At 42.1% G+C, this 18,488-nt stretch overlaps 1 protein-coding gene across 1 annotated transcript in view; it reads left to right on the top strand.

Annotated features, from left to right (window-relative positions):
* Window positions 1-18,488, top strand: part of KDM4C (lysine demethylase 4C) — a 1,697,337-nt gene that overhangs the window by 296,074 nt on the left and 1,382,775 nt on the right. Inside the window, exon 5 of the mRNA XM_085633463.1 lies at window positions 11,515-11,708. Within this exon, the coding sequence (XP_085489589.1) occupies window positions 11,515-11,708 (194 nt within the window). The remainder of the gene's footprint in view (window positions 1-11,514; window positions 11,709-18,488) is intronic.

Raw genomic sequence — 18,488 nt, forward strand, 5'->3', positions numbered from 1 at the left:
TGGGCACTGACTCAGCCAGCATGTAGAGAAACCAACAAACCCGTAAATTTTTTAAAACTAGGCACCTAAGGGAATCCAGGATGGGGTGACTTGTGTGGCTCTCACCAGGTTCTGTTACCCAGAATCCCTTGCAAGCCTCAAACTTTGACTAAAAAACACATTGCGGTACAGACTGTAGGAGGACTGTATTTGTGGCTGCTCTTGTCCCCTAGCCTCCATCACCAGTGGGCGGGCCTTGACACACTCCAAGTACGAATGCTTCCCGCAGTGTGGGACGCGCCCGGGCCATCTCCGCCCGCTTTGTTAAGCTGTTCGGTTGTATCACCAGTCAACAAAAAGAAATTTGTGGGACTGGTAGATTCTCACCCCCCCCACCATCATTACGACATGGGGAAAAGAAAGGAAAACCCGGTAAGCAGCACAGACATTCAACAATCAAACCCACGCACAACCACTGATAGTTTTTTGGTAAGGGATGTAGTCCTTGTGAGAAATGATTTAGAACTGGCAGAGCGTTGCCTATCGCTCGCAACAGAAGATTTTTATCTACTTCATATAGCGCAACCTGCCCCACCAGTGCCCCTTGCAGCAGTAAACATTGAATCTGATCCTGCTCCAAGCCAAACTACTAGTTTGTTAAATACATCTGGGGAAAAAGTAATTTTCCATGTGACACTATTATCTTAAATGTCTGTAAACTCAAGGTCGCCAGGAACATTCTGGCCCAAGCAAGGGACGGCATGGTAAAACAGAGCTCCATTTAGATATTGCCACTTGGATTCTTTTATAGACATTTAGCATCAGCTCCCACATTTTCAGTAAATCAGAGGGGGAACTGGGATAATGTTCCAAACCAACCTTGATACAGATCCCAGTCTAATTTTGCCTTACCCGTTAAGAACAAGATTATGGCTCTGTGTGACTTGGAGGAAAATGACTGACTGCATAGCGGAGACCACAACCAAGCAGCCATAACAACAGATGCAGGGGTGACTCCCCTTCACACTAATTCCCACGAACCTAGTTGCCAATACCCTTGTATTTAGCACTGCTATGGGCAAACCGGGTTTGCAGATTTTATCTTCAAATATTTCGTGTATCTGCCATAAACTCCAAAATGAGTATTGGTTAGCTTTCATCAAGAATTTCGATATATTGTGGTGCCAGGAGACCTGGGCCTTTGATTCCCTAGCAATTAATGGTTTTAAATATTACTGCTCTTAAGCAATTCCATCGGTTCCTTGGAGAGGAAAGGGGGGCCTAGCCATTTTTGTGGCATGTTCTAATAAGAACTTAAAGTCTAAAATTATTGAAACAAAGTCATGCTATTAAATTATATATCTTAACTTGTCCAAACAATTTATTATACTTCCAATACATTTTTATTTAAACATTTTTACGGCACACTAAATAGGTATCAGCAAAGAGCTGGGGAAGACAGTATCAGATTTAATAGACAGGAAAAAAGCCTAAATCGATTATATGGGCAGGTATTTTAACATTTCCAAATGTTTGCTCAGTGGGGCCCGCACATGCGGATTCACTGTCTTCCACGGGGATGATATTGGCCACTTTGCACATTCAGTTTATGGCGAGGCCATAAATCATTTGGTTTTAGTGCATATTCTGTCTTTTTCTTCTGATGTTCAGTGAAATAGTACAAGAAACCCACCAACCTTCCCAGGAAGGGTGCAGGCAGCACAATAGACTTCATTTTGTTATCAAGGGATTTGGTACAAAAATCTTGCAAGCGATGAAGTGTGTTCACTGCCCCATAGTAACCATAATCCTGTAGTTCTGAAGTTTCATACTTCCCTCTATCATGGCATAGAAGGTAAGACAATACCCCCTGTTATCTACTCGGCAAACATGGGGGTCCGCCTAAATTGGGGTTCTGTAGACCTACACAAGTTCTTTAATGCTTTAGTAAATTAGGTCTATAATGATATTTCATGCTGCCTATCAAAAGCAGATGATTCAACCAAAATCACAGACCCTTTTTGGGAATATGTAGACCAGTATCCTGTGAGCTTATTTCAACTAAACCTCCCACAGAGCGATCGGGACACTCCTGGTTCTCCACAGCGTGCCTTCACCTCTAAAGACATTAAAGCTGGCTGTTGAGAAAATCCCCCGTAATGTAGCCAATATTAGGGAAGCAAGAAACACCTACAAACGAGCGCTCCACCATAAGAAACAAGAAATCAGGGCTGAAGGATTTAAAGAAGCAGCCCACCTGAACGATAAAGGCTCTTTGATATACTGTTAATCGCCCTTTCTTTTCGGACAGCCCATCCACTGATGTGGATTGATTGCCACATCCCCGAACAAGACTAGGTTGAACCTTTTTGTTCTTTTGTTAATCCAGATAAAAAGAGGGAGCGGCTGAATAAGAAAATGGGCCTAACCCCCCTTGTCATAAATGAAAACTAGATAACTGATAGGATAGATGTTGCTTCTGTAACTAAATCCGTTAGGGGGTTTGCAAATTGGAAGGGACCAGGCCTCGATGGGGTGCTGATTGAGTTGTTCGAAGTAAATCAGGAGTTTTGGGACCGCTAATGACAAATGTATTCAGGGCTATAGTGTACGGAGATCCTATTAACATCTGGAGAGAATCTGTTGCTTTGCCCATCTTTAAAAAAGGTGACAAACTCACCTGTATGTTATCACCCAATATTTCTGATCGATTCCACAGCAATGATTCTAGGACATGTCATCTTGGGCAAATTAGAGGTTTGGGCAGATGCCAACTGCTTTTTTTTTTTTTTACCCCATTTCAGTATGGATTCCCCCCAAGTTTAGGGACCATAGCGCAATCTCTGAATCTTAGACTAATCTTAGGAAAATATGTCAAGGCCAGGAGAGGAGCTGTGTATAGGGCTTTTATGGACCTCTCCTGTGCCTTTTGATTTTGTCGATGGGAGCATGCTATTGGAATCTGATGGAACAGGCTGGCGTTGAGGCACCTTTAATAGATTTGTTAAGGCATTTACATTGGTACTCTCAAATCAAGCTGTGGGTTTGTACAGCCCCTATAAGGGTTGTGAGAGGGGTCAGGCAGGGCTGCATATAAGCGCCTTTTCTTTTTTTATTTTATATACATTCTTTAGATGCAGTCTTAAAATGATATAGTGATGATGTCCCCAAAATTGGCACCCAAGCTGTCCCTGTTTTACTCTACTTAGATGAGGTGGTCCTTTTAGCATTGACCGCAAGTGGGCTGAAAAATCTTTTAAATGGGTTTAATGATTTTTTGCTCAGAATTAAGCTCAAGGTAAGCCAGCAGAATCCTTCGTTATGACCTGTGGCCCCAAACATGCTAAGAGTAAAACAACCTATAAAGAAGGAAGAGCTATTGAAAAAGTACTCTTTTTTTTTTTTAATTATCTGGGTATTTTATTGGAGGAAAATGGGTCATGGGATAGGTTATTGACCCGGAGCGTGCAAAAAGTGGGGGCAACTAGAGACACTTTTTAGATTTGCCAACAGGCTGGGTCACAAGCCTGTATGGGAGATGGTACAGTTGTACAAAAGTAAGTATCTAATATCTAGCACATATGGAGTTGGAGTTAGGCAATCTCTGGGAAACTTCATGTAGCAGAGAACACATTTTTGTGTAGGCTCCTATGCATCCCCAAAACTACCTTTTGCTTGATTGTACATTTGGAACTGGGTTTAGGTTTAATTGAGACTCAAATTAGCATGGCACCTTTATTACTACGTTAACATTGTGGAGCACCCCATAGGCAGATTTCTCAAGACAGGTGATGGCGGACTGCCTGAGCTTAGGTAACTTAACCACAATCCCTTGGCTTTCTAAAATAAGAAAGACATTTTATAATCTGGGATACAATTACCTTTTGATTCACCAGAAAGTATTGTTCCTGAACCAAAGAAAGTAGTTAAAAGAGCGTTTGGATCACACAGGGAGGAAATAGGAATTGAAATATCACTGCTATGTTCTCTGAAATCAGTTATATGCAAACTTCTACAACTCTAGGCTTGTAACCTTATTTAAACTAGATAATAAAGCCAAAATATAGATTTTATCTCACCAGGCCGAGACTAAATTCAGTGCACTTTTTAGTAGCCTTTATCACAGGAGGCACATAGTACACTTAACTTTTTTTAAATCTCAATTTGACGTTTGCAGGGGATTCTGGGTATGAAAGCTTTGGGGATCCACTCAAGCCATGCCTCCCTGGACTCCCCAGGTGTCTAGTTTTCAGAAATGTCTGGTATTGGTAGATTTCTCTAGATGGCCGGCTAGCCCGGGGCCAAAAACATAGGTAACCCCATTGCAATACCAGGTCGTTTTGTGATAGATAATTTTGAGGTCTCCACAATATGTCTTGGGCCCTTCCCTGTTGCGAACACTTGGCCAACCCACACAAGTGAGGTAGCATTTTTATTAGGTGACCGGTGGGAATGCTGGGTGGTTGGAAATTTGTGATGGCCTGATGAACCCACAACTTTCCCAAACAGAAATGTATGGAATTTTTTTTTTTTTCCTTTGGCTAAATCTGAGGTTTGTAGGGGATTCTGGTTAAGAAAACGTTGGGGGATCCACGGAAGCCACATCTCCCTGGACTCCCTCGGGTGTCTAGCTTTCAGAAATGTCAGGGTTTGGTAGGTTTTTCCCAAAAAGGCTGTCAAGGCCGGGACCAACAACGCAAGTGACCGCCCCCCCCCCACCCCCTCCTCCATCCTTGTAAAACCATGTTGTTTTGTGACAGATAATTTAGAAGTCTTCACAATACGTTTTGATCCCTTTCTAATCACAGCACTTTGCCCACCCACATAGGTGAGGTAGCATCTTTACCGAGCGACCCAGGGGAACACTTGATGATAGGATATTTGTGGTTTCTTTCTGATTCTGGAAGCGTATGGCACAGTAATGCAAGGAAAATGTGTAATTTTAGTCACATTTTGAGGTTTGCAGGGCATTGTGGGTAAGAAAACCTGTTGGGATCCACAAGAGGCACACCACCCTGTACTCTCCTGGGTGTCCAGTTTACGAAAATATCTAGAGTTGGTAGATTTTCCCTAGAGACAATGTACACCTTGGCAGAGAGAGACAGAAAAGACGAATATTACTTCACAACCATCTATTCCTCAAGTACACACACATACTGGTTGGATGTGGCACGAGGGTGAGTGAAGGTTAAGAATGTAATATTTTATTAACAAGAGATTTCACCAAAATGAAATGCTCTGTTAATGATTGAAAGCTCAAAAAACTGAACCAATGACTCAAGCTCGTGAGCTGTAAAGCCGCAACAAGGCACCAGCCGCTTTACTGGTCATTCACACACCTTTCATACGTGACACTTAGTACTCACTTCGAAGGACAGCGCCATTCAAGGGCCCATCACTTTCATACTTTCATATGCCAACATGACTAACATTGCAATCACACCGGCTGGTGGCTGACTGAGAGTGTATGACCTGGTGTTTGGCTAGCAGTGTGTGTGGAGACCAGCAGCAATTCCCTCCACACACACTGCCAGCCAAGCGCCAGCTCACACACACCGCCAACCGAGCACCAGTCCACGCACAACGCCAATCAAACGACAGTCCACACACACCACCATCACTTTATTTTTTTAACAAAAAAGAAAGCACAACCAATCGGAAGTAGATACAAAACTAGAACTACATACACAACAGCTCTACCTAAATACATCACGCTAATGCCAACCGTGAAATCGGAACGTTTATGATTATGGTTGCTCCCAAAAACTCAGTTACGTGTGGTACAATTTAAAACATATTAGCTCACAAAGGCCAGGTTTAGAAGGACAATCGGGGCAGTACATATTACTCTTTCTGCATACCCCTTCAGATACAGACTCTACATCTCCTACGTAGAAACCCTTTTTTGGGCGTGGGAAGATTGTGATTGAGAAAGTGGCAATCTTTCCATTTAGCTACATCCTCCACCGCTGCAATTCTAGGAACTCTTGCCTGTTCCTATACAACAAGGCTGCCTATCACAGACTGCTAAAGCTGAACAAATGTCATCTCTAACTCAGGAGAACAGTCCTTGAATATAACAAAAACATTGAAGGTTGTTAAATGGAATAAATGGATAGCCAACTTCTTATACCATACGTAAGCCTTATGGACAGCAGTGTAAAGTTCCAACCTCTGATCTACTCTCTCTCTACATGGCCCATGTGCTTATTGTAGTCTAAAATGCTCACGGGTTTGCGCACTACAGCAACCTGACCCCAAACAGTTACAGGTGAAGTACTTTTGTCATGGATGGTAATAAACATGTAGATATCTTTCCTGTCAGAAAATTTCACAGCTAGAAGTTCATCACTACGCAAGGCACTGCATTGTCCCTTCTCAAGTTTTTAATTTTTATTTTTTATTTTCACAAACAAGCTTTTTTGGGTAACCTTTTCAGTTAGAGTGGATTGTGCCACAAGCAACAGTGTCCACTTTGAACAATTCTCTGAAAATTGCACACCAGTGTAGAAGTTATCTACGTATAAATGGTGACCTTTGTTAAAAGTAATCTTCCAAGTTCCCACACAATTTTCTTGCTAACTCAAAGTGAATGGACAACCAGGGGGGGTCAATACTGGAATCCCTACCAATGTACACCCTGAAATTTTAAACCTATCCAGTACTACTCTCAAACAGCATATACATCATATTTCAATACTGTGCCCTCTTGCTAGGAATGTACTACCTAAAAACCAAATGGCCCTTGAACAGAACCAAAAACTCATCCACATCTATTTCTGTCCCTGGAACATAGAGCTTGAAATCGATCTGCAAACTGATTAAGGACAGGCTGAATCTTAAATTAAAAAAAAAAGACGGATTTCCTACTTTGGTCTCGGACTTGGTTTTATTTGCAAGACTATCATGACCGCCTTTTAGAATTAAATATTCTTTAGATAGGAATGGACTACTTTGCTTGTGAGACTTCATTGGACTCAATTAAGCTTATGAATTCAGGGATTTGTAATACTAGAGTTTTGATTGGTTTGGTACATTTTTGCAGTCTTAAATTCGGCTTTTCAATAACCTTTTAATGTATCTGTTTGATTACCACAGGCGCTAAAGTGCTGTACACTGCTGCAAAAGTGGCTTTGCAGCTCAAAAGTTTACTGGTTTCCAGTATCATTGAGAAGTATGTAATGGTGAGTGTGAATAAGAGAGGGAAGAAGGGAATATACTGAATGGGGTTTCAGAGCAATGCTTCACCATTGTTTCGAACACCTAAACATCGGCGAGGATATCTGTGTTTGAAGAATTATCATCTTTGTTCACTTCAACTGTGATGTAGGAGTACATTAATTTAATGAGCTAGAATATAACTTGTTTTTTAATTGGTAGACGTGTTGGAGTTTTAATTTTTCATGGTCACATTTAAAACTGAGTCGCTACAACACTCCGGAAAAGTCTCACTCCCAGTGAAGCTTGTAAAGAAGCGGAGGTAAGGGGAGTGCACTAGAGTGAGACCCAGCACCACATGTAAGAACGTCTGTAAAATGAATAGATGGCATCGGTGAATTTATAAAGTGCACTGTTATATGTGAATCTGGTGTTGTGGGGATAATAAACGGCTGGGCTTGAGGCAGACAGTTTATAAGGAAGCAGACAAATGGGTTTTCAGGAGCTTGAACATTTTAGAGCAAAATTGAGAGACTGGCAGAAATGAAACTAGAATGGGCGTGTGGTAGGTATCAAAGAGCAGGCAGGAGATATCGAGAGTAAAGACTTCTAACCCGAACAGCGTACCCTGCAGCACCACTACACTGAGCTCTCCTTCAGCCATGTAGCTGCAATGAGGGGCATGTATTTCCATAGTTTTCACAGCCCTCTGTGGATTAGAATGTATGTTTTTTACCATAACTGCCCACTTGAGAGCACAATAAAAGGGGTAATAGTGCAAGTCTATTCTTACTGCAGTTAGAATCCACAGAAGAAAGGTAGAGTGTTTTGGGGATGTGAACTTTGCTTGTAGACCTATATAATGAGCACTTTTGTATTTTAGAGTGATGCTGCTGCAGCTGGTTCTACCGCTAGCACTTTCCAGTATACTTGGAAAATGGTGAACTGTCTCTGCTGGAATCCGTAGACAGCCATCACCCCAAAAACCGCACAAAGATTACTTTACATACTGCCATGCCTCTTCTCGGTCTCCACTGCAGGTGTAGTGTGGGAATGATCTATATGTGCTTTGAACTCTGGCAAGACCTCAACAATCATGGGAAGTGCAGCACACGGGTGCATGCACTTCAGACCGAAAAGCAGACTTCCAAGTACCTTGGTAACGGCCAAACAGTAGTGCAGGGGAAGAGGTGGGGCAGAATGATATTCCGTTTTACCAATTTCGGCTATTAGTTTATGCTTCACCTCACATGCTCATTGCCATCCTTTAGCTTGGACCCTTATTTTTCATACTTTAACTTCTACCAATCCCATCAAAGCCTCGTAAATCCTGGACCTTGAGGTTTCTGGAGCCTTTTTTTTGGCTGCTTCAGCGCTTCATTACTACTGCAGCCACAATCCATAGAAGTTTTGGCAAGCCTTTTATAGGGCCTGAGATCCATTTTAAATTCTTGAGAATTGACTAGTCTTGTGTATGGTTTCATTTTCAATCCATGTTATTTCATTTATCATAGGCCACAAAATAAAACCTGCATTGGCAAAGCTTATAGGTCTTGCTTATCTGAGAGCTATTATTTTGCTAATGTCTTTCAGCCATGTTGCAGAGCAGCCGGAAGGTGGGGGTGGGATGGAAAAAGCAACACCAACAACGAGAGGGTGGGCCGTGAGAGGAAAGACGCAACACTGAGCACAGGAGTATGGGGAATTGGAGGAAAGTAGCCGCATAGACAACTACAGGGTTGAGGTGGGAGGGATAGAAGCGACCAGAGGATGTGGTTCGTAAGATGCAACATGACCGGAAGAAGAACTAAAAAAATAAAATAAAAGCAACAAGACTGGAAGAAGAAACCAAGAAAATGAATACCTCAGTCACTGCGCCAGCAGCGAAAGGACCGTAATCAAGAATAAGCAGTCACTACTTTGTCCATGCTCCAGACGAAAGAAGAGTAAGTGAAGTTGGCACGTGCTAACTACTTAGGAGGCAGCCAGTGAGAGCAACAATAAAGCCTGTGAATGGTAAGCAGCGGGCAGGCTCCAAGCCTCTTGTAAAAAAACAGGTCTCCCGCAAATGAGAGTGCATGCACTGTCACAGGCAAGACCTAAAAAGAATTGAAAATAGAAATAATGCAACTGCCTAATTGTGGCAGTCATACACTTACAATGAAAAGTAAACATTTAAATTCAAAAAAATGTATCAAGGTTTGCATATTATTTTAACAGAACAGTTCCTGTGCTTCCTAGCAGGCTGGTGCCTTTAGAACTAGTATATGAACACTTTTTTGTTCTAAAGTTCATCACCGATAAATGACTATTATCCGTTTAAGGAAAAGGTACAATTGATTTTTAATTAGTGCAACTTGAAGACATAATTGAACACACATGGACGACTAATACAAAAGAGACTAAGAATGGGGAAAAAACGTTGGCAAAGAACAGTATTGGCCCATGGCTCTTGCTCTGAAATGCACTTCTTTTTAGGTGGATGTGCACGTTACCAGCTGAAATGTCACTCATCACATTAGACCACCAGTGGCGGAAGTGGGCTCATTCAATACCCCAAACTAAATGCTGTAATGTATACATTTTTATTCTGCAACTGTTTACTACATGAGACTGGCAAGATCTCTAAAGATGCCTGTAGGACAGACCTAAAAAGGTGCTTCTCTGTCTTCCAAAATATTATAACGTTCTCCTATATCCGAAGTGCTTGTAAGCACCTCCACCTGTGATGAGCTAATCGCACCCAAAAGGAGACCATTGAAGGCTGCTGTGATTTGCCTGCAGGGCTCTTGCTTAACATAAATCTGTATCCCTGCTGTACCTTACCTAGCCAGTGCATGGTACCAGTTTGTAAATCTGTACCTGTGTGCTTTAGTGTCTCTATCTATACAGTAGGTTAGTGTGATTGATGATCTGTTGATATGGAAGCTTGTATAATGGCACTCCATGCAAGTGTGACTGTATAGTTTGTGCTTACACTCAACAGCTTCCATATAATTATGTCTAAACTAGGAGTGAATTTAAACAGTTATAGTCATTTTGGTTGCTTTCATTTGCTAATATATGGAATTCATGAATTTTATTCAAGGAATATAGTAGTTTAAAGTCTATACTTCGCTTGGGGCTTCTTTCTTGCCTGTAACCTGGACCTGCGCTGACATACCGAGTTTCTGTAGGCATGTAGTGCCAACCATATTAGGGGAGACTGATATTGAAATCCCCCAAACCCTTCTGGCTTGCCTCCTTGGAGTGGGGGTGAGACCCAAGGGTCGCAAGATCCCCTACAAGCTTGCCGAGATTGCATTACTATTAGTGAAAAGGAGAATAACCATTGGCTGGGTGGGTGACAGGCTGCCACAGACTAACTCATGGCTTGGACCTATGTGAATGGGGTGTAGCGTAGGAGGACCGTATGCTCCCCACCCGTCTGATGAGAAGGCTGAGGATGCAATCATGACTTGGGGGCTGGTTCTTAATAAATTGAATGAAGGTGACTCTAGATCAGGGGATGACACGGAAAATGAGATGTGAGAATTGTGTTCATTTTTTGCTACCTGGCATGGAATATGACTGCCAAGTGTGATTTTATATATATATATATATATATATATATTTTCACTGAAAAAACCATAGGTTTCACACACGTTATAGTTCGGAATTAGCATTTAAAAAACCTTGCAAATTCACTGAAAATCCATAGGTTTCACACACGTTATAGTTCGGAATTAGCATTTCAAAAACCTTGCAAATTCACTGAAAAAACCATAGGTTTCACACATGTTATAGTTAGCTGGACATTTCACTCGTACAAAACGTTATAGTTAGTTCAGCTAACTATAACTCGCGTGACGAATCACCCCGAGACTTTCAGGGTAGGAGCTGAGTGGAGCGCCCCATTAGTTTTGAAAATTTCACGAAGATAAGTCAACCGGCACCAAAGTTATTCAAAATAGAATTTTCAGATTTCCTATGGGAACTCGGTCCTAACTATAACTATCTACTGGCGACCGCCAGTAGATAATATGTATATATGTATGTATATATATGTGTATATATGTATGTATATGTGTTCTTTTTGAGTAAATGAGTTATGTCTTGGACTCACCATTCTGCTATTTTCAATGGATGTCTTAGGCTTCCTGTGGCCTGCATAACATTGTTGTGCCCTGTTACTCAGGACACTGTCTGGATATACGGAGGTAGTATTCTCATTGATTTGTAACCTGTATTTTGCATTGCTTGGTTTTGTTATGTTTTAATGAGAAACTCAATACAACAAAGTCTAAAAAAAAGTATATATTTACTCAAATGTTTGACTGGCACAGGCACCCGTGTAGGAACAGCTCTTTTACCCAATTTATTTAATCTTGTTTCCAGGACATTAATGAATGGAACATTTCTCACCTAAACACGATTTTGGACGTGGTTGGGGAAGACTGTGGCATTTCCATTGAGGGTGTAAATACTCCATACCTCTATTTTGGTATGTGGAAAACGACTTTCGCTTGGCACACAGAAGATATGGATCTTTACAGCATTAACTATCTTCACTTTGGAGAGCCCAAGTCATGGTACGATTAACAGTTTTTCTCTTGTTTATTGACAATGTTATGATCCTACTTCCAGCAACGTGAAATCAAAAAACATTATTAATTTGTTTATATTGTATTTTTGCCACTGTTGCTCCCTGATTAGTTCTAGTGCATTTGAGCTATTGAACGACGTTAGATTGTTGGTATTGTCAACACAATTCAGACCTTCATAGACAGGTAAACATTTAAGACCGATTGCAAGTTTCAACGCTTTTATTTAGCATACTTAGGCCTGTGGGGTCTTTGGGGTAGTCAGCATGGAAATTGAAAAAAACCTTATCACAAAGTGCAAACTGTGCAGAAAATCAGTCATTAACACGAGTTTATTGCATGACTTAATTCTCCACTATAACCCTGTATGTACATAGACACGATGAGGTTGTGCATCCGAGCTATATGCATGACTAAGAATCATTTTAGGATTGTGCCGGGAGCTTCCCAGCGTGCAAGCTCTGTGGCCCAACGGTGCATTTTAAAATTGCCATCTGTTCCACTTGTATATGTAAGAGGTTTAGCGATTGGGTCAAGGATGGTACCTTAAAGTTTTTACTTTTGAATATAAAGATATGTTTCAAAGCCTCTGACAGGATTCCTTCATCACAGCGAATGATTAGCAAGTCCTTTGACTTGAGTTACACTCCCTAATGCACATTCTTAGCTTTCTCTGGTTGCAGGACAATGTTTTGTTCTGGAGACACTACTATAGTTTGTTATTATTTGTTTTTTGTAATGCACATGAATCACCTCCGTCTGCAGTGGCCGAGGATACTAAAACAGTTCAGTTATTAATAATTTCCTAAAATTGCGATGAGCAGTACATTCTTGTAGGTGTAAGGGAAGTTTATTCCAAAGGAAGGGGGCTACAAATGTTAAATGCACAGCCTCCTGAGTGGGTTTTCTTGATTTGTTGTATAGTGAGTAGTGATTTCTTCGTAGATCTTAGAGACCTTATTGGTCGGTAGGGAATTAGTTTTTCCATCATGTAACTGGGTCCCTTGCCATTAAGCGCTTTGTGCACTTGGCAGCAGATTTTGAAAGTGATTCTGTACCTCCCCAGCAGCCAGTGTAGTGCACGCAGTAAAGGAACCGCTGCAGCTCTTGCCGGTAGATTGTGAGTAAGGCGAGACGCTGTATTCTGAACCACCTGGAGTTTATCCAGGAGGGATTTGTTGGCCACGGGCAGAAGAGCATTGCCATAGTCCAGGTGACTAATCACCAGCGCCTGGACTGGGGTCTTGCGCCCTGCAAGTGGGAGCATTGGGAAAACTTCTTAGCAGCCTCATAACATGAAAGAAGGTGCCAGTGGTAGCCATCACCTGGTCTTTCTTAGTTCGGTTCTAGTCTAATTTTATGCCCAGATTTTTCACTGAGGATTTTGGAGTAGGTGGCACTCCAGTTCGTTTGGCCACCACTGGGGGGGGGGGGGGGGACCATAACAGTTAGCGGGACCGAAGAGCATGATTTCAGTTTTTCCACTATTTAGCTGGAGAAAATTTGCGGCCATCCAGGCTGAGATAGCTTTCAAGCCTTTCTTGGTCTCTTGTCTCATACGAATCTTTAAAAGTCAGCAGATGTTTGGTATCGCCTGCATATGAGATAGGTGTAAAATCATAGGCTCTTATGTTTGCAAGAGGAGCAACAATATATATTAAACAGTGTGGGGCTCAGACAGGAACCTTGGGGCCCTCCTTTATTAATTATCATGCTGCGTGACCTGAGCCTCGATGTCAGCAGTTGCGTCCAAAGACAAACACTCAGCCCTATCCTTAGACAAGGACTCAGTGACGTCGAAGTCCCTTAAAAAATCAAAGACCTCGAAAGACGGTCAAGAAAAAGACGCTTTGGCTTCGAAGCGAGAGAGGTCAAAACCGCCTTCGACTGCCATGTCTGCATCCTCAAGCACGAAAAGGAAGGCAGAAGGTCTTGACGCGGAAACTCGCGCGACCAAGATAGAGAAAAAAAAAGATGCTAGAGGTAGAAATAGCAAGTATTTTGCGACGGAAAAAAGAGTTTGACGAAAGCTTGAAGCAATTCAAGATACCACCGAAAACTTCCACAGAAGTGGAAAAGAGCGTTGAGGAGTTAGTCTCCAACGACACCTGAACTGCTTGGCGAACAAGAAAAAGAAGAGTTCTTCTTCGAAGAAGACGATGAACAAACTTATGTGGGCTTGGCAACCTTGGAGGTTCAAGACCTACAATGGCAAGATCTCGACGCAGACTCCCAAAAAGAGGCGGTGGATACATATCCTTCGAGCCCTTCACCACCAGATGACATTTGTATGTATAACCAAGTCATCAAAAAGGCAGCAGATACCTATGGAGTAAAACTGGAGGAAGAAAAGCCCCAATCATGTTTTTTACTAGAGACTTTGATGCCTACTCAATCAAGCAGCCAATTCCTCCCTATGCTGCCAAATGTATTAGATCAAGGGAAAGAAGCATTTAAAGAGTCTGCCACATGTAAGGCAGTCACTCGAAGAGGGGAGAAAAAAATACAAACATTCCTCAAAAGACCCGATTTACATCAAGGGATCAGTGACAGCAGACTCCATTATAACATCCACTGCTAGGAAAAGGGCTAATGTTCCAACCACCATGGGTCCACCACCAGACAACTTTATAGGGATAAAGTTCGAGAGAAGAGCGGCAAATCAATGCCGAATAGCAAATTGGAATGCATTAGTCAACAGACATGCATACCAACATTGGGAGGAGGTAGGAGAGCTACTAAAGCACCTACCAGAACAATTCCAAAAAAGAGCAAGTCACTTAGTGGAAGAAGGAAAGAACATAGCTAACACATGCTTCAAATCAGCCCTAGATGCCGTGAAACATCTAGCAGACAAATGATGATTGCATCACCAAAAGAAGGCACGCATGGCCACGAATCTCATGTTTCAAGCCAGAAGAGCAGAACAATATACTGAACTTACCGTTCAATGGATAAGAATCATTTGGAAGCGTCCTGGATGACAAGCTGAACCAAGTGAAAAAACTGTGAAACAGCAAGATCCATGCGCGCCCTACAATTTAGAGGCATGCGTAGAGGCACTCCCTCAAGGAGACCAGCAGGAAGAGGTCACCCTCAACCTACAACCTCGCATCAAACATATGAACAAGCTTACCAAGGAGTAAGCCAGGGACAACAAGGGCAGCAACAAAATTGGCAATACGAGCAAGGAAGAACATCCTTTAGTGGACGCCCCCGGGGAAGAGGCCTTCTGCAAAGAGGCGGAACTCAAACTGCCACAAAGTGACTGCATTCTAAGGCGTACACACACTCTAAGAACATCAGAGTGTGCACCCAACAAGACAATCCATTAGAAAAACAACATCCTATTAACAAACCGTTCCTACAGCATTCACACCAGTAGGAGGCAGATTAAAGTACTTCCTCCACTTCAGACAAATGGATCTTAAACATAATGCGGTATAGTTACTGCATAGAGCTAAGCAAAAAACATCCAAACAAAAGACCAAACAAGAAGATACATTCAAAGAGAGAATTATCTCAGTTACTCCAAGAGGTACAAGAACTACAAGCCAAAGATGCAATAGAACAGGTACCACTAAGGGAAAGGAAAAAAGGCATTTTCTATACATACTTCCTAATTCCAAAAATAGACGGAACACCATGTCCAAAATTGGACCTAAGATTTCTCAACAAATTCATAAAAACTTGAGGGTTCGAAATGACAACGCTGCAAGAGGTGATCCCTCAGTTGCAAAAAGGAGACTACATGGCAACCAAAAACTTTAAAGATGCCTACTTGCACAATCTGATGAACAAAAGACACCAAGAACTATTAAGATTTGTGGTCAACAAAACACACTACCAATTCAAAGTGCTTGCGTTCAGACTAAAATCAGCACCAAGAGTGTTCACAAAGTGCCTAGCTGCAGTAGCCGCTCATCTAAGAAGGCAAGGAATCCATGTATACCCGTACCTAGACGACTGGTTAGTAAGAGCAAGCTCGTAAAATCTCTGCACACAACATATACAGCAAGTGATACAGACACTAGATCAACTCAAATTTTCCATACACTGGGACAAATCTTCTCCAGAATAAGAAAAAGCGTTTCTAGGAGCAGAATTAAATACAATATCGGGGAAGGTGTTGCCAAGCAATAGGAGAATATTAGCCCTGCTCAAGGAGACACATCTATACCAGAGGGGGCAAGCTCTGACAGTAAGAACAGTGGGGAAACTGCTAGGAATGATGGCTTCATGCATTCATTTGATTCCCAAAATTCGCTTACACATGAGACCATTCCAGGAATGGCTTCGAGCGCAATAGTCACAAGCAACAGGGAGCTGGGAAGATCTCGTGGTTGTCACACAGACAGTTCATCAGGAAATAGCATGGTGGAACAAGACAAACATAGCACAAGGTAGACTTTTGACTCAACCAACTCCAACAGTGACCATAACAAAAGATGCTTCCCACATAGGATGGGGAGCCCACATGGACAACCTCAAAGTAAGGGGACAGTGAATGTAGACGCAGACAGACTGAGCAGACAAACGTCAGCATCCCACGAATGGGAATTGAATCAAACGGAACTCCACCAAATATTCAACAAATGGGGAACTCTGCAAATCGACCTATTTACAACACCCCACAATGCAAAATGCCAACACTTCGCATCCAGGCAACCTTGCTATCAGTCCCTGGGGAATGCGCTATGGATAGACTGGTCAGGGATATTTGCTTATGCTTTTCCCCCGATTCCACTTCTCCACAGAGTGATCAACAAATGCTAAATCAGTCGCATGACAATGATTCTCATCGTGCCACAGTGGGTGAGAGAGGCTTGGTTCTCAGAGATAATGGAAATATCTCCAGGAACAATGCAGAAATTGCCAAAAAGGCAAGCCCTACTAACAATGCAAAAAGGAAAAGTACTTCACCCTGAACCCGAGAGCCTAAGCGTTGCTGCATGGCTCCTGAGGACATAGTTTGCACACCTAAGACTCGAACACAGCACAATGGCAGTCCTAAGAGAAGCAAAAAAGCCAACCACACAAAAATGTTACAAAGCAAAATGGAAAAGATACTCTCAATGATTCCTCAAAGAACGTTTTGAAGTACTTGACACATTTACTACATAGTAAACAAATCTACACATCACTGCAGGTTCACTTAGCAGCAATTGTAGCATGTTCAAGAGGGCAAACCGGGAAGAGTTTCTTCACTTCTCACATGGTTAACAGGTTCCTAGAAGGAGCAAAAAGAATCACACCACCAAAAACGATGCCTGCACCCACATAGAACCTAAATGTAGTACTCGCTCAGCTGATGAAAGCACCATTCGAGCCACTACACTAGGCAACACCACAAATGCTCACACCAAAGACAGCCTTTTTACTAGCAATAACATCACTACGCAGACTTAGTAAATTGCAAGCACTAACATTACATGTACCCATCTTCCAAATACATAATGACAGGATTGTCATAAGAACAGATCCACATTTTATGCCAAAACTGGTATCAAAATTCCACTTAAACCAAGCTATACAAATACCTAGTTTCTACCAAAAACCAAAGACACAAGCAGAGAAAGCGTTGCACACTCTTGATGCTAGAAGAGCACTCTTGTTTTACATAGAAAGAACTAAAGAATACAGAAAAACATTGCAATGTTTTGTGTCGTTTGCTAACAGTTTTATGGGAAGAGCAGTAAACAGAAACACAATTGCGAGATGGATTGCACAAGCCAAACAGTTATGTCACAAACAAACTGGACAGACATTACAATGAGCCCACTCAACAAGAAAGAAAGGAGAAACAGTTGCTTTTCTGGTCAAAACCCCAATTCAAGACATTTGCCTAGCAGCAACATGGTCTTCAGTCGACACGTTCACAAAACATTACTGTGTGGACATTCAGATGAATAAAGAAGCACAGGTAGGACAAAAGGTCTTACAACACCTATTTACAAACCAGCGCTTATCTTCCACCCAGCCACCACCAGACTAGCAAACCACTACAAAGTCTATGCACAGCATGTAAATCCAAAAAAAGATTCACGCTGCAAAACGTATAGTTTCTTACCTGTCGGTGTAGTTTTGCAGCTTTCTGGATTCACTAGCGAACGCACCCTCCTCCACCAGGGAGGATGAGCCCAGAAAAAAAAAAGAATCCGAAGATGGCGACCAAATATGGGAGCTTCCACATGAAGCATGTCGACGTCACAAGAGGACACCAAATGGTGGCATGTCAATGCCCACCAACAAGAGAAGGAAAAAAAAGGGGAAATACAATAATTCCGGACCCAACCATTAGATGGCGGAATAATGCACTGCATCTGAATCCAAAAAATTCTTCAAGCTGCAAAACTACACCGACCGGTAAGAACTAGCAATTAAGGATCGGTTTCACCTTGTTAGGACTATCAACCAGGTATTGCTTGGTTCTAGGGGCACAGTGAGCACGGGACGCACTCCTGGGCATACTTGTCACATGTAGGGCATCAAAAACAAAGTGATGGAAGAATGCTTGAATCAATCTCAAATACCGACAATCGCTCTGGGCCACTTTCTAGCCCCTCGTTTTTCATGTGAGGTAGCATTCCAACCCATCGTTCTTTTTTTTTTTCCTCTCCGAAGTTTCTTTATTAACATTTTACAAAAAGGAATAAAAAAATACAAAACACACCGGTTCAAAATCCGGAACATTAGCAAAAATGCAGTACAAGTACAGTGACTCCCCAGCTTACTTCGGATCCCAATCAAAACACTGTGTATCCTTTA

This window comes from Triturus cristatus, chromosome 2_1 (assembly GCF_964204655.1).
Source record: "Triturus cristatus chromosome 2_1, aTriCri1.1, whole genome shotgun sequence".
Taxonomy (NCBI): Eukaryota; Metazoa; Chordata; class Amphibia; order Caudata; family Salamandridae; genus Triturus; species Triturus cristatus.